Source organism: Astatotilapia calliptera, chromosome 15 (assembly GCF_900246225.1).
Source record: "Astatotilapia calliptera chromosome 15, fAstCal1.2, whole genome shotgun sequence".
NCBI lineage: Eukaryota > Metazoa > Chordata > Actinopteri > Cichliformes > Cichlidae > Astatotilapia > Astatotilapia calliptera.
In genome coordinates this window covers 31272069-31291053 of record NC_039316.1, presented here as the reverse complement: position 1 = coordinate 31291053, position 18985 = coordinate 31272069, and the positions used below count along the sequence as shown (strand labels likewise).

At 42.0% G+C, this 18985-nt stretch overlaps 1 protein-coding gene across 4 annotated transcripts in view; it reads left to right on the top strand.

Moving 5' to 3' along the window:
* The window catches only part of ankrd6b (ankyrin repeat domain 6b), a 71960-nt gene that overhangs the window by 15364 nt on the left and 37611 nt on the right, over nt 1-18985 (top strand). For 2 of the 4 annotated variants that reach the window (XM_026194166.1, XM_026194167.1), the window contains exons 2-3: nt 6461-6811; nt 18289-18387. In XM_026194166.1, the coding sequence (XP_026049951.1) occupies nt 6686-6811; nt 18289-18387 (225 nt within the window). In that variant the 5' untranslated portion in view covers nt 6461-6685. Of the gene's footprint in view, nt 1-6460; nt 6812-18288; nt 18822-18985 lie in introns of those variants that run through there. The other 2 variants (XM_026194165.1, XM_026194164.1) reach the window with 1 other exon arrangement.

Genomic DNA, 18985 nt, shown 5'->3' with positions numbered 1-18985 from the left:
ATATTAGGTATATTACAAAAAGAAAGGATATTTTGTTTTTCATACTTTGATGAAAATCCTTTGGCCTCAATGACTGCCTTAGTCTAGAGCTCAAATGAATATCACGAAATGCTGTATTTCTTTTCTTGAGATAACCTGCTAGGCGTTTACTGCTGCCACCTTCAGTTGCTGCTTTTTGTGGCTTTCTTTGTATTCTGTTTTGTATTGATTTGGTTATTTGGGATCAGGTGACTGACTTTGCTATAAAGAATATCTCATTTCTTTACCTTAAAAAACTCTTGTTTAGTTTAATGTATGTGACTGGTATGTGTGCTTCTTGTGTACAAACATTGACAACCACAAGACAAAGAAAAAGGCTGCATAGATTAAAATAACCCTATTGCATATGAGAAATGTTGTGCAGGATAGGAAAAATAGAAATGGTCTGTCAAAATCTAGTAAAAGGTCTGGTATAAAGAATGGCGTCTGTGTCATGATCGCGGTCCGCCTATTGGTAATCCAGGCTATATAGTATCTGTGTATTGAAAGCTCATGCAGAGCACCATGGGACTCCACAGATGTACTTTACAGATATGAGCACTCACAGAAGCATAACACATGACCTAAATACTATAATGGCGAATGTTCAGCGGGCAGTGTTGTGGCTCAGAGCACAAGTTCATTTTTGTATGTTCATGATCCGCCTCATTGCACAAAGGTAATACAGCTAGAGTTTTTGATGTTTTCACCTTCAGAGTCAGAGAGTCTCAAAGTGCTATTTCTATTTAATAAGCTAAATGTGCAGGCTGTAATCTCTTTTTGTAATTTTCTAAGTTGAGAGTGCGACAGGTGAAAGCAAAACTGAACATGACGCACACCAGACAGGAGGCTATCGAAGAAAAACAGGAAGTACAGGGAACACACACATTGACACACAGACTGATGGAACCCAGGGAACAGAGGAAGGAGAGAGAGAGCGAGGGACGAGAGAAACCAGACACACACACATCCAGAGACATGACTGGGCAAACAGGGAACTAGACAAACACGAAGACAATACTGACCTAACTGGGTGAATGCTGAGGGAAGGACACAGAGACAAGACAAAGACGTGAACAGGACCAAATAACAACTTAGACGAGAAATACTGAAGAAACCCAAACTAAACTAGGAAACATAAAATACACAGAGAACTCCAGAACACAGTAAATTATTGTAATATTGTGTACTTATTTATTACATTTAAATTAAATAATCAAAACATAAATAATGGGCCTTATGTGGCATTAACCCGTAGTGACACACACTAGATGACCCTGTGCAGTCCCTTCCCCGAGGCCTCCAGCTATCACTACTGCTATTCTTTTAATCATCTCATTTTGGGTTCCTGACATCCATCTCACTCACATGTCACAGTTTACTTCATCATTGCCGCCTTTAAGAACCTTTTTGCTTGATTAAGCAACTTTTCATACCCCATTAGTAATGTAATCAATAAACAGTATTAACAATTGTAAAACAGAAATAACATACAAACATTTATTCATAATACAGGCATTACATCTCTTTTAATAATTTTCCCTTTTCAACTTAAGAAATTCAGCTTGCATGGATTGTGCATGAGAAGGATGTTTTTTTCTGGAGTGAGCAGGTTGCAGGTTTTCCTCCCCTGACCCCTGTGAAAAGTGAGGGCTTGGCATTTCTTGTTTTTTGTACTCAGTTTTGAGTTCCTACAAGTTTGCACAAAAGCTTTGTTGTCTAGCTGTGAGCGAAGAGCCTCACTGTGACTGCCAAGGCTTCTTTGTGTGCATGGGTCTCTGGCTGAACAGACTCTTCAGCAGAATCAACAGGAATGTGGTCTGGGAGAGAATTCCCCCCTTTTTTAATTCAGTTTCACCTGGCAGCAGGGAGCCATTCAAATGTTACTATGGTGCATTGGCACTCTTTTCAGCCTCTGTCAATCAGCCTCCGAGAGTAGTGACATAGGCCTGTGAGCTTTCTTTGCCATTCCACCGTTTGTGTGATCTTATTTTAATTTTTTGGGGAAGTTTCAAGGAAACTTTCAAACCTCCAAGTCTTATAACAGACTGCATGGTTTCTACAAATCTATGTTGCTTATGGCAGCGGTCCCCAAACGTTTTTGCGCCATGGTCCGGTTTAATGTCAAACAATATTTTCACGGACCAGCCTTTAAGGTGTTGCGGATAAATACAACAGAATAAAATGATATGACCAAGACAAAAACTGTGGTATTTTGTAAATATAATAACAAACGCAAATTCACTGTGTAATTGTGTAACTTTATTAGTAGCGTCCTCCTGAAATGTGCCAACTAAACTGAAAGTAACATCCTCCTCTTTGCCCCTTAATGCTCTCTGGTTGCTGTGGTAACACATAAATATTTCTTTCAAAATAAGACACACAACTACACCACGGGAAAAGACCCAGGGAAACCAAGTTAGCAATAAAAACCCTGAAAACCATAAATTTCACACCTAAGCCTCAACTCTCACAGCCTGGTACCAAACGACTCACGGACCGGTACCAGTACGTGGCCAGGGGGGTTGGGGACCACTGGATTATGGGTTATCAGTATTACTGACTAGATGGAGATTTTGGGTATAAGTCCTGCTATGTTAAAGAGAAGCATCTCATGGTCATGTCAAAATTCCTACTCACTCCCATCTACATCTAGAAAAAACAACAGACGCATTTTGAGCAGAATCAGGCAGATGCCTACAGATAATTAAGCCATTTTCTGTCCCTCTTACTGACCACCTCCCCAGCAGACATCTAACTGATAGTCATCACAGTGCTGTAAAAGGTCCTTTGCAATGTTCTGCACGCCCCAAACGACCTCAGCTTGTCCAGCCGATAGGGCCAACTTTGCCCCTTCTTTTCCAGAGTATGAGTGTTATGTGACCAGTTCACTTTATTGGATTTCGTATTGTATTTGAAGTACAAAATATAGAGGGTAAAGAGAAAGAGAGGGAGCAATGTTCCCTGAGGGGGCCCCGTGCTGCATACCACCACCTCACAGACATAGTCCTTAATGTACTGTGGTTTGTTGGTAAGGAAGTCGATTGACACAGTCATTGTTTTTGCAGACTTTTCTTTCCTGTCTTCAATTAGGATAGAGTTTATTCATTAGGTAGATCAGAACTCCATCATATAGAAAATCTGTTGAGGGAATTTAACCTTTGAGTTCCAAAGCAGCATACAAGAAACATAAAGGATTTAGTGTCTCTGTAAAGAGGAGTAGGCCAAAATCTCTCCTTGGCTGTGTGCAAATCTGGTGACTAAGAACAAGAAAAATCTTACCGTTGCGCCACAATGTTTTACTTGAGGATCAAATATTTATTTCCCTCATGGACATCTACATCAATTTGTAACTTTAATTGAATGTGTTTTTCTGGATTTTTGGTTGTTACTCCATCTCTCAATTATTGGAAACTACCATAAATATGAGAGATTTTAGCAATTTCTTTGTAAATGAGCAAACTTACAAGTACAGTAGGGGATCAAAAAATGATTTCTCCCACTGTATCGACATGCCATAGCCTGAGGGACAGCGAATGACCCAATTACACACACAAACATGCATGTTAAAAAGATATCATACACATTAAATAACTTATAGGTGCCCAGTTGTGCAAAGGTTTAGTGATATTAAAACTAATGATGTCAGGTGGAATGAACTGGCAAAAGAAAGCTATGTACCGCCATATTTTATGTGTGAGTTAGGCTAAAAAGTTAGTGTCTCTCTTCTCTGGATTTAGCCATGCAGGCCTGTGGTGCATCGGTCCTGTTGATCTCTTCTGTGCCATGTTATCTCATTCTCTGCTGTTTCCTGTAATGGAAAAAAGAAATAAAATAGGACTGTCATCATAGATAGACTTCAGGAATCAGATGGACCATGCCTCTTCCTCTGTGGAATAGAGCTGTACAATCAGTGCTGAGTGGAAATGCTGTTTTACTCTCTCTCACTTCCTGTCTAAAACGTAGGTTACAAGCTTGTATATTGCTTTTATGATGTCCATGTAAAAAGAAATCATCACAAAGTGCAATAATTTTACTGATCATGTTTCTTTGTGTAGTGATACATTTCTCTGTTGTTGAGGTTAAGGTTACAAAGATTTTTTTTTATATTTGTTGTCATCTCCAACATGTCATTTCTTGTGCCACCTGTAGCACAGAAAAACGTTCTGGCTTCCAGGGTTTGCTGTTCTCTTATGATTGCATGGACAGCTTAACTTTAAGAGGCCAATAAGTGACAAAAGAAAACCTTCAAACAAGTTATGACTGTTAACATTGCATTGTTTGTCCACCAGAAGGCAACGTCTCTGTTGCTATTTAAGCAAATACAACAATCAGCTGACCTGAGCAGAGTTGGCTTGCAAAGAAGTAAATAACTACATGTAACAAACATTGAAATGTTGTAGCAATCTGTTTGTTGTGTATGACAGAAAGAAAAAAAGTTTGGAAGATCAGATTTTTAAATTAGACACAGAAAGACATGAGACGTGTGATACAAAATGTTGGTGTTTTCTCCCCCTTTTTTCGCCCTTTCCCCTTTCGACCCAAAGTGCTTGCTCATAGAGGGTCATATGATTGTTGGGTTTTTCTCTGTATGTATTATTGTAGGGTCTGCTTCACAATATAAAGTGCCTTGAGACAACTGTTGCTGTGATTTGGCGCTGTGTAAATAAAATTGAATTGAATTGGCCGGCTGTTAATTTGTGGTTTGCTTGTTAGACCTTGTGAATTATGCTCGTTGCAGCTCTGACTTAAGCGCCGATAAACACCTCACAGATGATATGATATAATTTTCTACCAGAGGACAGAGTTTATGCAAGGGCAAAAGCCTATAGCATAGGATTAGGAATTTTAGGTTTCTGACCCAATTCATATTCCAAACAATTCAATTCTGTGTTGTTTTTATATTTACTTCACCACCAGCACCAGCCATTAGTAGGACAAATTTGGCTTAGAGACAGTTAACAGTAAAGTTTCAATTTGGAGGCATTTACTAAAACACTTGTATTTGTACGTTGTTTATGACATGACTGACATGACTAAAATCATCAAATAACATCTCATTGGCATAACTCTCTACGTTGTTCATTTACTTTCTCTCTTATCATGTTTGGTCAGAAACATTGAATAATGTAGAAGCTAGAGGGATGTTGGTTTAGTGAAACATCTGCTTGCAGTAACATAACATTTTGTCATCAACTCAGTTGTTATTTCGCTTGAGTTTTCTCTTATCACCTTCAAACACGTGTGCAAGGAGGAACAAGGAGAGTAAGTAGTATGACTTTAAATGACAGCAGCATAATTACTCAAATGACTTTCGTTTAATTTATGTCTGGCATGTTGCCATTTATTTTACTAGTAAAGAGCAGTAAATTTATGTTATTTAATGTATTTGTTATATTTGATTTTACAGAGATTTGCAGCTGCTTAAGTTGAGACTGGTCTTGGCTTACACATAAAATTATTTCCAAACTCTTCCTTACAGTAAGGACTGTAGCTTATTTATTTAACATTGATATTAAATCTGTACTTGGTATTTGTAATACCAAGCCAAGGTATTGGTATTGGATTGTTTTTATAGGAATCCACCAAGCCTCCATTGCTCACCTTCAGCTTGTGCAAAATGCTGCTGCTCGATTTTTTTTATCTAGTGCAAGCAAGCGGGAGCACATCACTCAGATTTTAGCTTCAAGTGTTTTACCAGTCCATTTTAAAATTGTTTTATTTGTCTTTAAGTCTCTCTAATGGTTGTGCCCCATTTTATCTGTCTGAACCGCTGCGCCCACATGTCCTGTCTCTTGCTCTCAGGTCAGCAGACCAGATCCTTTTGCTTGGTACAAAAATGCAACACAAACTCAGAGGTGACAGAACTTTTGCAGTTGCAGCCCCAAAATTATGGAATTATTTACCATTGTACATCGGGCAGGCTGTTTCGAAATGACGTTTAAAAACACAGTTTTACTCCCTGACTTTGACCCAGTGTAAGGTGTTGACTGTGTTTTTTAGCTACTTTTTATGTCCTTTTTTATTGTTTAATCTCTACAGCTCTTTTGTGTTTCTATATCTTTTACCTTCTTTTTATGTAAAATACTGTATGGATCAGTGCAGCCCTATTTAATTTTTTTAAATCAGATTTATTGTGTGACTTTCTTTCCAGTGACATATGTAAAGAAAGTTAATTTAAGTAATGTTTGAAAACTTAAATATTCATTTAGTTTACAGCTGTTTGAGCTAGTTTCAGTGTGTATTAAGGGCTTGCTTCTCAGCAAACCAGTCATTAAATTATCAAATTTGACCCCTGTTTTGGGGTTTTACGCTCTCACTAGATTATTTCTGTTCAACTCACTTGATTCTACCAGAAATGTACATAGGCCAAGAAACCTGAAGAATAGTGGTGTCACTGTCTGGTTTTCCTGGTTGATAACCTGCTATGGCTTGTTTCCAGTTCTCTTCCAAACAGCTGTCAGGATGAAGAGGAGGAACCCTGGTAGTGTGAAGAGGTTGTAGAACAAAACAAAAGAACAGAAGAATAAACGGCATCCTCTTGGGCTCTTCTTTGGGACTTCTGTCTGCACTGGCGCTCACTATGAGTTAGAGCATGTCATAGCCCATTTCTACAGCTGCTTTTTGGAGACAGCAGCAACCACAACTGGAGACAGCACCCTGCTTCATGAACCAGCGGGATGCAGCGGAGGTCCTCGCACTCTCCGAGCGCCTCCTCGTAGCTTCACACAAAGGACAAGTTGACAGTGTGGTCCAGCTTATCAACAAAGGCGCAAAAGTAGCCGTTACCAAGGTAAGTGATACAATTATGTACACTACCAGTCAAAAGTTTGGACACAGGACTATTTACATTGTAGATTCTCACTGAAGGCATCAAGACCACGAATGAACACATATGGAATTATGTAGTAAACAAAAAAGTGTGACATAACTCAAAACATGTTTTATATTTTGGATTCTTCAAAATAGCAACCCCTTGCTTTGATTACTACTTTGCACACTCTTGGCATTCTCTCGATGAGCTTCATGAGGTCGTCACCTGAAATGGTTTTCCAACAGTCTTGAAGGAGTTCCCAGAGACGCTGAGCACTTGTTGGCCCTTTTGCCTTCACTCTGCAGTCCGTATAATCCCAAACCGTCTTGATTGGTTTTAGGTCTGGAGACTGTAGAGGCCATGGTGCAGCACTCAATCACTCTCCTTCTTGGTCAAATAGCCCTTGCACAGCCTGGAGGTGTGTTTGGGCTCATTGTCCTGTGCTATTCAGTTATATTTTCAAATCCATCTGCATCTGTGCAGGGGCTGCTGCACAGATGGTGTGACCAAATCCTTTTCCTGAGCTGGGACTAATGAATGCTGGTAAGCTAAGGATATCTCAAATGGGAAGAGTTCTGTACCAGATAACATTAGTGAGTTGTGACCATACGCTATCCAAGATAAGTTTAAACTCCAGGAAGACAGAATAATAGTGGACCTATTAACTATGGAGACCATTTGATTTGAATCAAAGGTGAAATCAAATAGACCAATACGGCAAGGCCGGGATGGTCCATTTGGTAAAGTAAATCCGTTGGGCATCTTTCTTTGCCTTTAGACAATAATTCTGATGGCAAAAGAACCAAACGGGACAGGCAAAAAACAAACAAACAAAAAAACAAACTATGGAGACCAGTAATATCTCTACATAAGGAGGTAAGCAAGTGACAAAATCTAATCAAAACCTGCAACACCTGCTGGATAAGATGGTTATTTCCCAGTGTGAAGTCCTAACATTAAGGCCTTCCAGTTACCCCCTTCCACAAAGGTTAGCCTGACTTTCAGCAGGTTGCATTTTCCAATATCATAATTACATGGAACAGGTGTTAGAAGCCGGGAAAAGTAACTATAGGGGCAAAGCTTACTTTCTTGTCCTGAATATTGGAACAGGACTGGACTGACATCGGAGTCTAGAGGCATTTAACTCCACAACTAAAGTTTGAACTAAAGTTTGGGGTTGGGTTAGACCAGGATGGGTGCTGGTGTGAAACGCTCCTTAAATTTACGGAAGGCAATGTCGATTTCTGTGGACTGAGAGATGGGAACTTTGGGAGAGATGAGTTTGGTGAGTGCAGTATCTGTCTGAGTGAAGTTATGGAGGGTGGTTGGTAGTGGCCACTCATCCATAGCCTTGGTCTTCTCCAGGTCTGTCTTCACCTGCATCAACAGATATTCCAAAAATGTTACACATGAAATTCTCACTTTTCAGTTTTCATGTACAGCCTTTGGGGGACTTGGTTTATATGACAGCAGTGTTTACTGAGAGATTTGAACAAGACCTAAATATTGTCAAGATATATGAAAGCAAACATGTCCAAGAAATAACTTAACACATGGTTTTTAAGAGCCATGTTAGTCAAACCAAAAGACATCAGTAAATACCCAAACTGTCCTAGGGGAGTGTTAAAAACAGTTTTCCACCCATCATTCTGTGAGTCTAAGCAGGTGGTAGGCAAGTCCAGTTTTATGAAAATGTTGGCTCTGTGTAATGGTTTGAATGCTGAGCTGATGAGAGGGAGTGGGTATTTATTTTTAATGGTGATCTGCTCTGATTAACTCCATGTTAATCTATACAAGGTCTTAAGCTTATTTTACACTAGTACCTACTCGGCTTGACTCGACTCAAGCTGAGATGGTATACCTTCTGCTAAGTCTATGGCTTGTTGTTAGACTTGGGGACCACGATCTTGGATTTTGTGCAGCCATTTCCTTCACTTTTGGGTTTCAAAAATGTTGGTTTTTGATTTCTATATAGGAATCACACTCACGAATCATCGAGTAACGCGATTGACTGGGCAATTTATGGCATGGAGTCTGTTGACGTCACATTTTTGGATGGACTCAATTCACTTGGAACCTATCAGAACAGGTGCTAAAAAAGTACCTGGTACCAAGTGGTACCCCTTAATGGAAAACCCTAAAAACCCAGTCAAATCAAGTTGAGTCAGGCGAAGTTGAGCCAAGTAGGTACAAGAGGAAAAAGGCATCAGTGTCATGTTTTTTGGTTTGGCAATAAAAAAAACCCTAACAGTAACCAGAGCAGAAGATGGCTGGATGATTCTTGCTGCTAAGCATTTCCGTGTATTTTTCCATGGCCTCTCTTTCTGGCTGAGAGAGGTTGTATAAACTACTGGTGGGTAGTGTGACTCCTGGTAGAAGGTTGATGGCACAGTCAAATGGGCAGTGTGGCGGCAGAGACAGAACTTTGTCCTTACTGAACACCAGATGTATCAGAATCAGAAAGGGGTTTATTGCCAAATGTTGAGCAGGTTTACAACATTAGGAAATTGCTGCGGTGCTTCAGTGCAAACATAGTGTCATAAATAGCACTTAAATAGTGTCATAAATAGCACTTAAATAGACATGAAAAAATAAAAGTAGGGATAAGAATTAAAAGTGCTACGTAGAAAGATATGTGCATGAGCTATACATGAGATATATACATGAGAATAGGAATTAAGAGTGCTACGTAGAAAGATATATACATGAGTGCAGGTGGTGATCAGTGCCAAACATGGAATGATGCAGTGACACAGCGTAGGGTCATGTGTTAGTGGTGGGAACAGTCATATGGTTATTGTTCATGTGTCCAACAGCAGAGGGGAAGAAACTGTTCTTATGGCGAGAGGTTCTGGTGCGAATGGACCGGAGCCTCCTGCCTGAGGGGAGCAGGTCAAACAGACTGTGTCCAGGGTGAGAAGGGTCAGCTGAGATCCGAGCTGCACGCCGCAATGTCCTGGAGGTGTACAGGTCCTGCAAAGATGGGAGTCTGCAGCCAATCACCTTCTCAGCAGAGCGCACAACACGCTGCAGTCTCTGTTTGTCCCTGATAGTGGCTCCAGCGTACCACACGGTGATGGAGGAGGTGAGGATGGACTCGATGATTGCAGTGTAGAACTGCATCATTGTCCGTGTTGGCAGGTTGAATTTCTTCAGCTGCCTCAGGAAGTACATCCTCTGCTGGGCTTTCTTGATGACGGAGGTGATGGTGGGCTCCCACTTCAGGTCCTGAGTGATGGTGGTACCCAGGAAGCGGAATGAGTCCACAGAGGTGATGGGGGTGTCAGTCAGGATGATGGGGGGGAGTGGGGCTGTGTGCTTCCTGAAGTCCACAATAATCTCCACTGTCTTCTGGGCATTCAGCACCAGGTTGTTGTGGCTGCACCAGGACACCAGACGTTCAACCTCCCTCCTGTAGGCAGACTCATCTCCGTCAGAGATGAGCCCAATAACGGTGGTGTCATCTGCAAACTTGATTAGCTTGACAGACTGGTGGGTGGAGGTGCAGCAGTTGGTGTACAGGGAGAAGAGCAGAGGAGAAAGAACACAGCCCTGAGGGGAGCCGGTGCTGATGGTCCGGGAGTCCGAGACATTCTTTCCCAGCCTCACATGCTGCTTCCTGTCCGTCAGGAAGTCAGTGATCCACCGGCAGATGGGATCAGGCACATTCATCTGGGAAAGCTTGTCTCGGAGATGGTCTGGAAGGATGGTGTTGAAGGCAGAGCTGAAGTCCACAAACAGGATCCTGGCGTAGGTTCCTGGGGAGTCCAGATGCTGCAGGATGAAGTGTAGGGCCATGTTGATGGCGTCGTCTACAGACCTGTTGGCTCTATATGCAAACTGCAGGGGGTCCAGGAGGGGGGCCGTGAGGGTCCTGAGATGGGAGAGAACTAGGCGCTCAAAAGACTTCATGACCACAGATGTCAGAGCCACGGGTCTGTAGTCATTTAGTCCAGTGATCCTAGGTTTCTTGGGGACAGGGATTATGGTGGAGGACTTGAAGCAGGCAGGCACATGACATGCCTGCAGTGAGGAGTTGAAAATGCCAGAAAACACTGGGGCCAGCTCGTTTGCACAGTGTCTGAGGGTGGCAGGAGACACGCCGTCTGGGCCGGGAGCTTTCCGAGCATTCAGGTTCTTAAACTGCTTCCTCACATCTGCTTCATGAATATGAAGAGTTGTGGTGGGAGGAGGTGGTGTGAAATCCTCTTTTGTGTGGGGTGAGGAGGGGGGTGTTGTAGGTGAACAGTTTGAAGGTGGTGATGGCTCTATGGAGGGGGGAGAGGTGGGGGAATTAGTGTCCAAAGTGCCTCTATTGTTGGGGCCGTTGGAGGTGTGAAGGCTGCCTGATGGCTCGTCAAAACGGCAGTAGAAGTCGTTAAGGGTGTTGGCTAAGAGCAAGTCATCAGTGGAGTGGGGGGTTTTAGGCTTGTAGTTTGTGATATTCCTAAAACCTTTCCACACAGAGGCCGAGTCATTCTCTGAGATCTGTTGCTGCATCTTCTCAGAGTGCTGATGTTTAGCAATGTCCACTTCTTTAGTGAACTTGTACTTGGCCTCTCTGTAGCAGTCCCTGTCTCCGCTTCTGAACGCCTTTCTCTTTTCCAGCCACAGCTTTTTGAGTTTAGGAGTAAACCAGGGTTTGTCATTGTTATAACTCACCCTGGTGCGTGATGGCACAATGCTGTCCTCACAGGAGTGGATATAGGAGGTGACAGTGTCCGTAAACTCGTCCAAGCTGTTAGAAGCAGCCTTCATTGTGTCCCAGTCTGTAGACTCCAAACACGTGCGAAGCTCCTCCACAGCCTCGTTGCTCCACATTTTTTTATTCCTCACGACAGGTTTGGAGAGCTTCAGCCTCTGTCTGTACGCGGGGATTAGGTGGATCATAACGTGGTCAGAAAGTCCGAGTGAAGCGCGGGGCACCGCGCGATAGGCCCCGCTGATCGTGCTGTAACAGTGGTCTAATGTCCTCTCCTCTCTGGTCGGGCATTTAATATACTGCTTGTATTTGGGAAGCTCATGGCTCAGATTGGCTTTGTTAAAGTCCCCAAGAGCAATGATGAGAGAGTCCGGGAATGTCCGCTCCATGTGCAGTATCTGCTCCGCGAGTGCGCACTGAGCTGCCTGCGCATCTGCGTCTGGCGGGATGTAAACAGCGGCCAGGATGAATGAAGCAAACTCCCGCGGAGAATAAAACGGTTTGCAGTGGATAAAAAGATATTCCAGAGAGGAAGAGCAGTGCTGAGCAATCACTGTTACATCTGTGCACCAGCCACTATTGATGTAGAAGCAGAGACCTCCACCTTTGGACTTACCGGAGAGAGCGGCCTGCCGGTCCGCGCGCAGCAGATGGAAGCCCTCCAGCTTGAGCGCGCAGTCTGGGATGTTCTCACTGAGCCACGACTCCGTAAAACATAAGACACAGGAGGAGGCAAAGTCTCTGTTCATGCTTCTCATCAGGGCCAGTTCGTCAATCTTATTCCCGAGTGAGCGTACATTAGAAAGGAAGATCCCAGGAAGAGCAGTTCGCAGTCCGCGTCTCCTCAAACGCACGAGTGCGCCGGCTCGCTTCCCTCTCTTTCGGCGTCTCGCTTTCCTGGTCAGAGTCAGCAGTAAATCTGCCGCAGATGCGACAAATATTGGAAATAAATCCACAGGCGTTGTAGTCCTGTAGTTAAGGAGCTCTTCTCTGGTGTACGAGTATCCAGAGGAGTGCCCAGACACAGAAGAAATGCACAAAAACAAAACAAAAGTAACGCACTGAAGCACCAGGGCGACCATACGCGGCGCCATCTTGGTTCCATGTAGATCACGGTATTCCTTTGAGACTGAGAAAATACAAAGCAGCAAGTGCTCATGGTGGTTCTGTCTTGGGTAGGACTATAACGATTCATCAAGTAATTAGAATATTTTGATTTAAAAAAAATTGGACACAAATGTTTTGCTTTGATGCATAGTTTAACACATGGCTCTGTAGTGCATCGATTTGTTTAACAATCATGAACATTTCACCTACATTTGCACCTAAAAACAGACCTTCAATATAAATATTTAGGAGCAGCAAGTGAATAAAAAGTCTGACAATGTTAAGCCCACATAACCAAACACAAAACAAAAACACTGATAGCACAACAGCAGCAGTGCTGATGACGTTGGCATAGTGTAACATGGAGCTGGAGTCTGTTTACATACTGCGAAGAGTAAAGAGGCAGAGCTGTTACCAAGATGATTAGCTCAAGTTGAGTGAATGAAAACGTGTTTCTAGCATCCAATACAGCAGCACTTATTCCTGTAATCACCAATAAAACCTTTACTGGGAACAAGCTATCGGGAGTCTTTCATCAAAACACCTGATCAAAAAACTCCAACGAGAAGAAAAGCAAACTCTGTAGCTTCTCCTGTTTATTTTGTCTGATGAATCCAAATTTGAAGCTGGTTTAACAGAAGAGGGGCCTGAAAACTGAAGGCTCGCTGTCTCTCATTCTGCTCATACTCTAGGAACCACATGTAAGCCCGCAGTCCGAGAGCAAAGTGCTCTAATGGGGTGATTATTCAATAATCTGCAGTAAGCCTTCAGAAGTTGTATTAAAACAGATGCAGATGACCTGTTAACTTAGTCTGATACTAGACTTGTTAAATTATACAGCTTACTGAAGGCTGACGGCAGCTATTCTATTGTATATGGAAGTGATACCTGCAGCAAACAGGGGTGAGTCTAAAGGGTGGATGGGGTGTACTTGGTCCATGTACATTTTACATATACATGGACCATTAAACTCTGAGCCACTGACCTGAGGGTTGTTAGGTTAGACACTGAATTAATATTATTAATATTAATATTAATTAATGTGTACATGCTCATAACATGTTTTCAGCGCAAAACATGTCTGCTATTAATTTCAGAAAACCTTCCAAAAAGACAGACTGAAGGTACATTTTTATGCCTTTGTTTAGATTATGTAGTTGATATTTGACTATACTTGAGATTATTTATATAATTTTTGCATTTAAGAAAACGCTGTTTGCATGTTTCAATTAAACATAATGAGTTGAAGTTGGCACTGAGCTGCAGGGATCCAGATGTTTAACACTATCACAGCTGAGCTGCTGTAGAGCCAGATGGATTCCACTGACACAGCTTCCTTAGGGCTGTGCTTCATTCTTTATATATGTCTTGGGTCGAAAGCTGAGTCCACACTATGCTTTTCCAAATAAAGTATGCATTTCTTACTCTAAATAAACGGGGCAACTCGTCTCCCCTCTGCTAGGAAACAAATTTATCAATTACAGACACTATTCAGTTGCCCGTGAACGTTAGTATATGGTTTGACTAAGCTGCTGCTATATGCTGAAATTTTCAGGATTAGTCATTGAACTAACATCAGTGTTAGCTTGCTGTTATTGGAAAATGGTAAGGTTAACATCAAAGTGTTATCCCACATTGCCTTCATTATATCTATATTCATAACTGTGTCATGTCTGCAAGAATGTTCACGATATTGCCAAAAGTATTCACTCATCTGCTTTCACATATTGGCCTACCCTTTTCCCTATAACAGCTTCAAAGCTTCTGGGAAGACTTTCCTTGTGGTTTAGGAGTGTGTTTACACCTGAGTTGAAATGAGCCAATAAGGACTCCTATTAGGGTAGGTTGGCTTGTGGGACTCCGGAGGCAACTAAGAGGTAGTGGCAGGCCAAGATAATTATGGCTCTGGTAGTAACAGAAGCAAACATTCATGTTTGGAAGGCCCTCTCCCCTGCCACCTCCTCCAGTTTGTCTGGGAGAACACCAAGGCGTTTCCAAGCATGCAATCTCTCCAATGTGGGTCTGCCCCGGGGTCTCTTCCCAGTGGGACTTGCCGGGAACACCTCACTGAGAAGGCGCCCAGGAGGCATCCTTGTGAAATGCTGGAAGCACCTCAACTGGGTCCTTTCGATGTGGGGGAGCAGCTGCTCTACTCTGAGCCCTTCCCAGATGGCTGAAATTATCACCCTATCTCTAAGGGAGAGGCACTGTGTCCCAACCTATCGTTATACGTGATTCTGAGATTCTAAGAGAAATGGTATTAAGTGTGTTGTAACAGAATCATAAGCCCTTTTTTCATTATTACCTACCCGGATCGATTAGCCACAGATCAACACAACTCGACTCAGCTCAACTAGTTTTCCATTACAACCCAGTACTACCCTGTGTGTGCTTGTCATCATAGCAACACATCTGCACGTCCTGTGATGTAATTAATATGAGACAAAGGTGGACATCAAGCTAACGATATACCTGCTGCTTGGGCTGTGGCTTTTCATCAGACTCCAGGGAACATGGCAGTGTTTTTTGGAGCCATTTCCCTCGTTGCCAGTTTCAAAAATTGTGGTTTTGATTTTTTGAACGAGCCACTGACCAGCCAGTCAGTGGCATGCAATCTGACCACGTCACATTTATTACCTGCTCGGATTGCTTGAGCCCCGGCCGAGTAGGTACTAATAGAAAAGGGGCTATAATTTATGTGTGGTTACGCAGACAGTTAACCGTGCTTAATTGCTTAATACTGATCAGAATATAATCAGGTCTAAGTTTAAACTATATAACGAATAGCACTGTTACCTCACAGCAAGAAGGTGGAAGTTTGACTCTACCATCTAGCTGGGGCCTTTCTATGTGGAGTTTGCGTGTGTTCTCTTTGGGTTCTCTGACTTCCTCTGATTCCCTGTCTCTCTGTGTTAGCCCTGCAACAGAGTGGCAATCTATCCATCTGTCTTGCCATTTGGTAGCTGGGATAGTCTCCTGCGACCCTGATAAGGATAAGCAGGAGAGGAATGGATGGATTTTAATAACAGGCCTCTCACTCACACTCTTTATCTTCTGCGAGAGGAGCAGTTCAGAAGACAAACTTTTAACTCTTGGATCTAGGATTTTACAGTTGAAATTCCAGCAGAGACATCAGAGGAATTAACCGCTGTCCAAACTCTGAACTTAAAAACCTATTTTGTGTTTTTTTTGGCTTTTTCTCTGCTCATTTTTGCTGTGTTAGATTATAAGTCTGAAACAGCAATAGGATTTCCATTGTTTTCCTGCTAGATTACAACTTCTATTTTCCTGTGGTTTCCCGTTGGACTGTTATTATCAACACCAAAAACATAGATAAGTGCATCTTCAGGTCTGGATGTACTTGTCTCTTCTCAACCTCTCTCCTCTCGAAAATTAGAAAAAAAATCATCGTGTCAGAGTGCATTAAATAGAAAAGTATAACTCAAATGCTTTGATTATTGTTTTGTTTTATTTTATTTTTTAATAGTTTTGTTTTTGTTATTATTATTTGATTCTGCTTTGCTCCTGTTAATTGCTTTAATAAAATATTGAACATTTAAAAAGTCAAAGTGGTGGACATAAGTATAAACAGCTCTTACTACTCTAGCCTAAAAGTAACAGACTTTTAGGGACTTCGAGGGATCTAGAGGGGAGTTTCCTTTAACGGGTGTGGCTCATGAATGCTGGGACTGCAAGGCTACTTGGGGGTGGCTTTTATCAGAGGCAGTGGGGTAGACACTCGGAGGAGAAAGGTAATCAGCTCTGGGCGGGTCCCCTCACCCATTGGCTCCACCTGAGCTCTACACTGCCTACTGGATAATACCCATAGTAGGGCTGAACGATATATCGCATTTGCGATAATATCGCGACATGATCAAGTGCAATTTTCTAACCGCAAAGGCTGCGATTATACTGCGATTATATTATACAATTCATGGGCTGCATCCTCCTGAGGCCGCATTTGTAGACCGATTACGTCACAGCGACGCGCCGAAGGCTGTCCAAATTACTACCATATCCCAGAATTCATAGCGCGGCCCAGCCAAACTCCAGTTTCCAGCAATGGCGGCCGCTACTAAGTTTTAAAATTACTCATACTAATCTTTCTGGGTCACAAAATAAACTTTTAACATATTTTCAGGCGAGAAAGTAGTTGTGTAAACATCAAATATCTGCTCGGTTTATCAAGATATCCCATATTTGCAAAAGTGCTTCGACGTTTTCAGAGGCGTCTGCTACCCACCAGCTCGACAGCTAGCCGGGAGCTCGAGGGTTACTGATGCGGCCGAGAACGGCACAACTCCCGGCACATCATTTTCAGATCACCGCGGAGTTTCGCTGCTCGGGTTAAACGTAATATATAAGTCACTTAGACAACCTAAAAATGTTATTGTTGGGCTTTTTTCAGTGTTTTGTTTGTTCGTGAGTAAATCGGTTTGGCTGAGATTAAAGTTATTAGATTAGATAAAATAAAACTTTATTAATCCCCCGGGTGGGTTCCTCCTTGGTTTTCACACAGCTGACTAAACGTCAAACAGAAAACTTATTAAACAGAAGTATGAGACAGTCGAGAATTTACACCAGTGTCTGGTTATATTTTAGATAGCAAGAAGCAGACGGCCGAGTTTATTAAACTCCACCGAGACAGCGGTGACGCTAATCAGAACTAGCCTTCTGATTAGCTAATCAGAAGGCTAGACCGTCCAATTTCACGCCTTTAAACTTTAAAGGCGTGTTTGTGTGTGTGTTTATACAATTGCTATTATGTTTGCACTTTATGTGTAATGTTACTGACTGCAGAGATCAGTAAGATGTGTGTATTTTTTATTTATTAGTTTTATTTATTTAATATTATTTTTTAATTGAATGACTGTCTAGTAGTTCACAGATGTCGAAAAACTGAGTGTGGTAAAGCCACTGATTTTTTTTATGTATATTTCTGCAATCTGCACATTGTACTGACTTTCATTTTAATGTTTACACCAGGGTTCCTTGTCAGCACTTTATGCTCAGATGTTTGTAAGCTAAAAATAAACTATTGTGTATGTTCAAATATACTGTTGTGATTGAAGAAGTTAAATAAAAATGTCAGTCATCAATTCATGCATCACCTCATGTCATCATAACAGAGGTCTGTCTTCCAGGAAAGAACAGTTTAAAATTAATGTAATATAGTATTGGCCATACTATATGATGTATTGCTTGTCTTTGTTTAATAATACAGAAGACAAATACCTTAAAAAATAATCGCATATCGCATCGCAATCGCAATATTGGGGCAAAAAATCGCAATTAGATTATTTTCCATAATCGTTCAGCCCTAACCCATAGGATCAGAGATTATGGCTTTTTTAAACAGTGAGCTGATCCAGACCTCCTTTGTTTTGGTACTGTGCCACAGATTGACAGTACATATACATATATACAGCAAAAATATGGATTCTACTGTCTAAATGTATACAATAACATTCATATTTGAGGGTCCTTATATTGGGGAGAAACACACTGTAATGCACTGTTTATTTTCTGTGCAAAATGTGTACTATACTTTTAAAGCATGGACTGAGAATTGGGTTTTCAGTTGACTCTCCAGTGATAATCTTATGTGCACTCTGATGTTGTCTTACTGTTTGTTTTATGTCCATAGTATGGCAGAAGTCCCTTACACTTGGCTGCCTACAAAGGCCATATTGATGTTGTTCGTGTCCTGCTCAAAGCTGGCTGCAACCTGGACATCCAAGACGATGTGAGTAGATTCAAGTCTGTCATCCTTCTGTCCAGTTCCAGCTCTTACCGCAGTCCTAAGCATGTCGTCACCAATAGCTGCTTCTCTTTTTGCTTCTCAATAATTTTTTTTAATTCAGCTTTTTACACAAACATAACTGTAGTTTGATGGCCCCCAGTGGCCTTGAATGGGACTCTCTGGTCTGCCCACTGATGGGTCTTCCTTCAGCATGCAAGTCCATCTTCCCCACAGACAGTGATAACCCAGATCTCTGGTATTGCCAAATTCACTCTCTGTGGTCAATGAGCTCTGCAGCAGGTTGCAGTACAGCCTCCAACACTGGGGGGAGCAAGAGATGCAGACTGAGAAAGAAGGAAAAGGACGATGAGGAAGAAGGGAGAAGCCATTGGAGAAAGGCTAAGAAAGAGCATGGAGGATCAGGGAAATTGAAAGAGGTTAGCCAAATCTGGTCCTACTGATTCAACAAAAATCTGTACCCCCCCATCTTTCCCTGAACACTGCTACTACTCAACCACTGCTCAGCTTCGTTCTAGTGTGGATTGACCCTGTTCTTTGCCTCTCCCTCGTGTTCTTTATCTCATGGAAGTCATTACTCTTT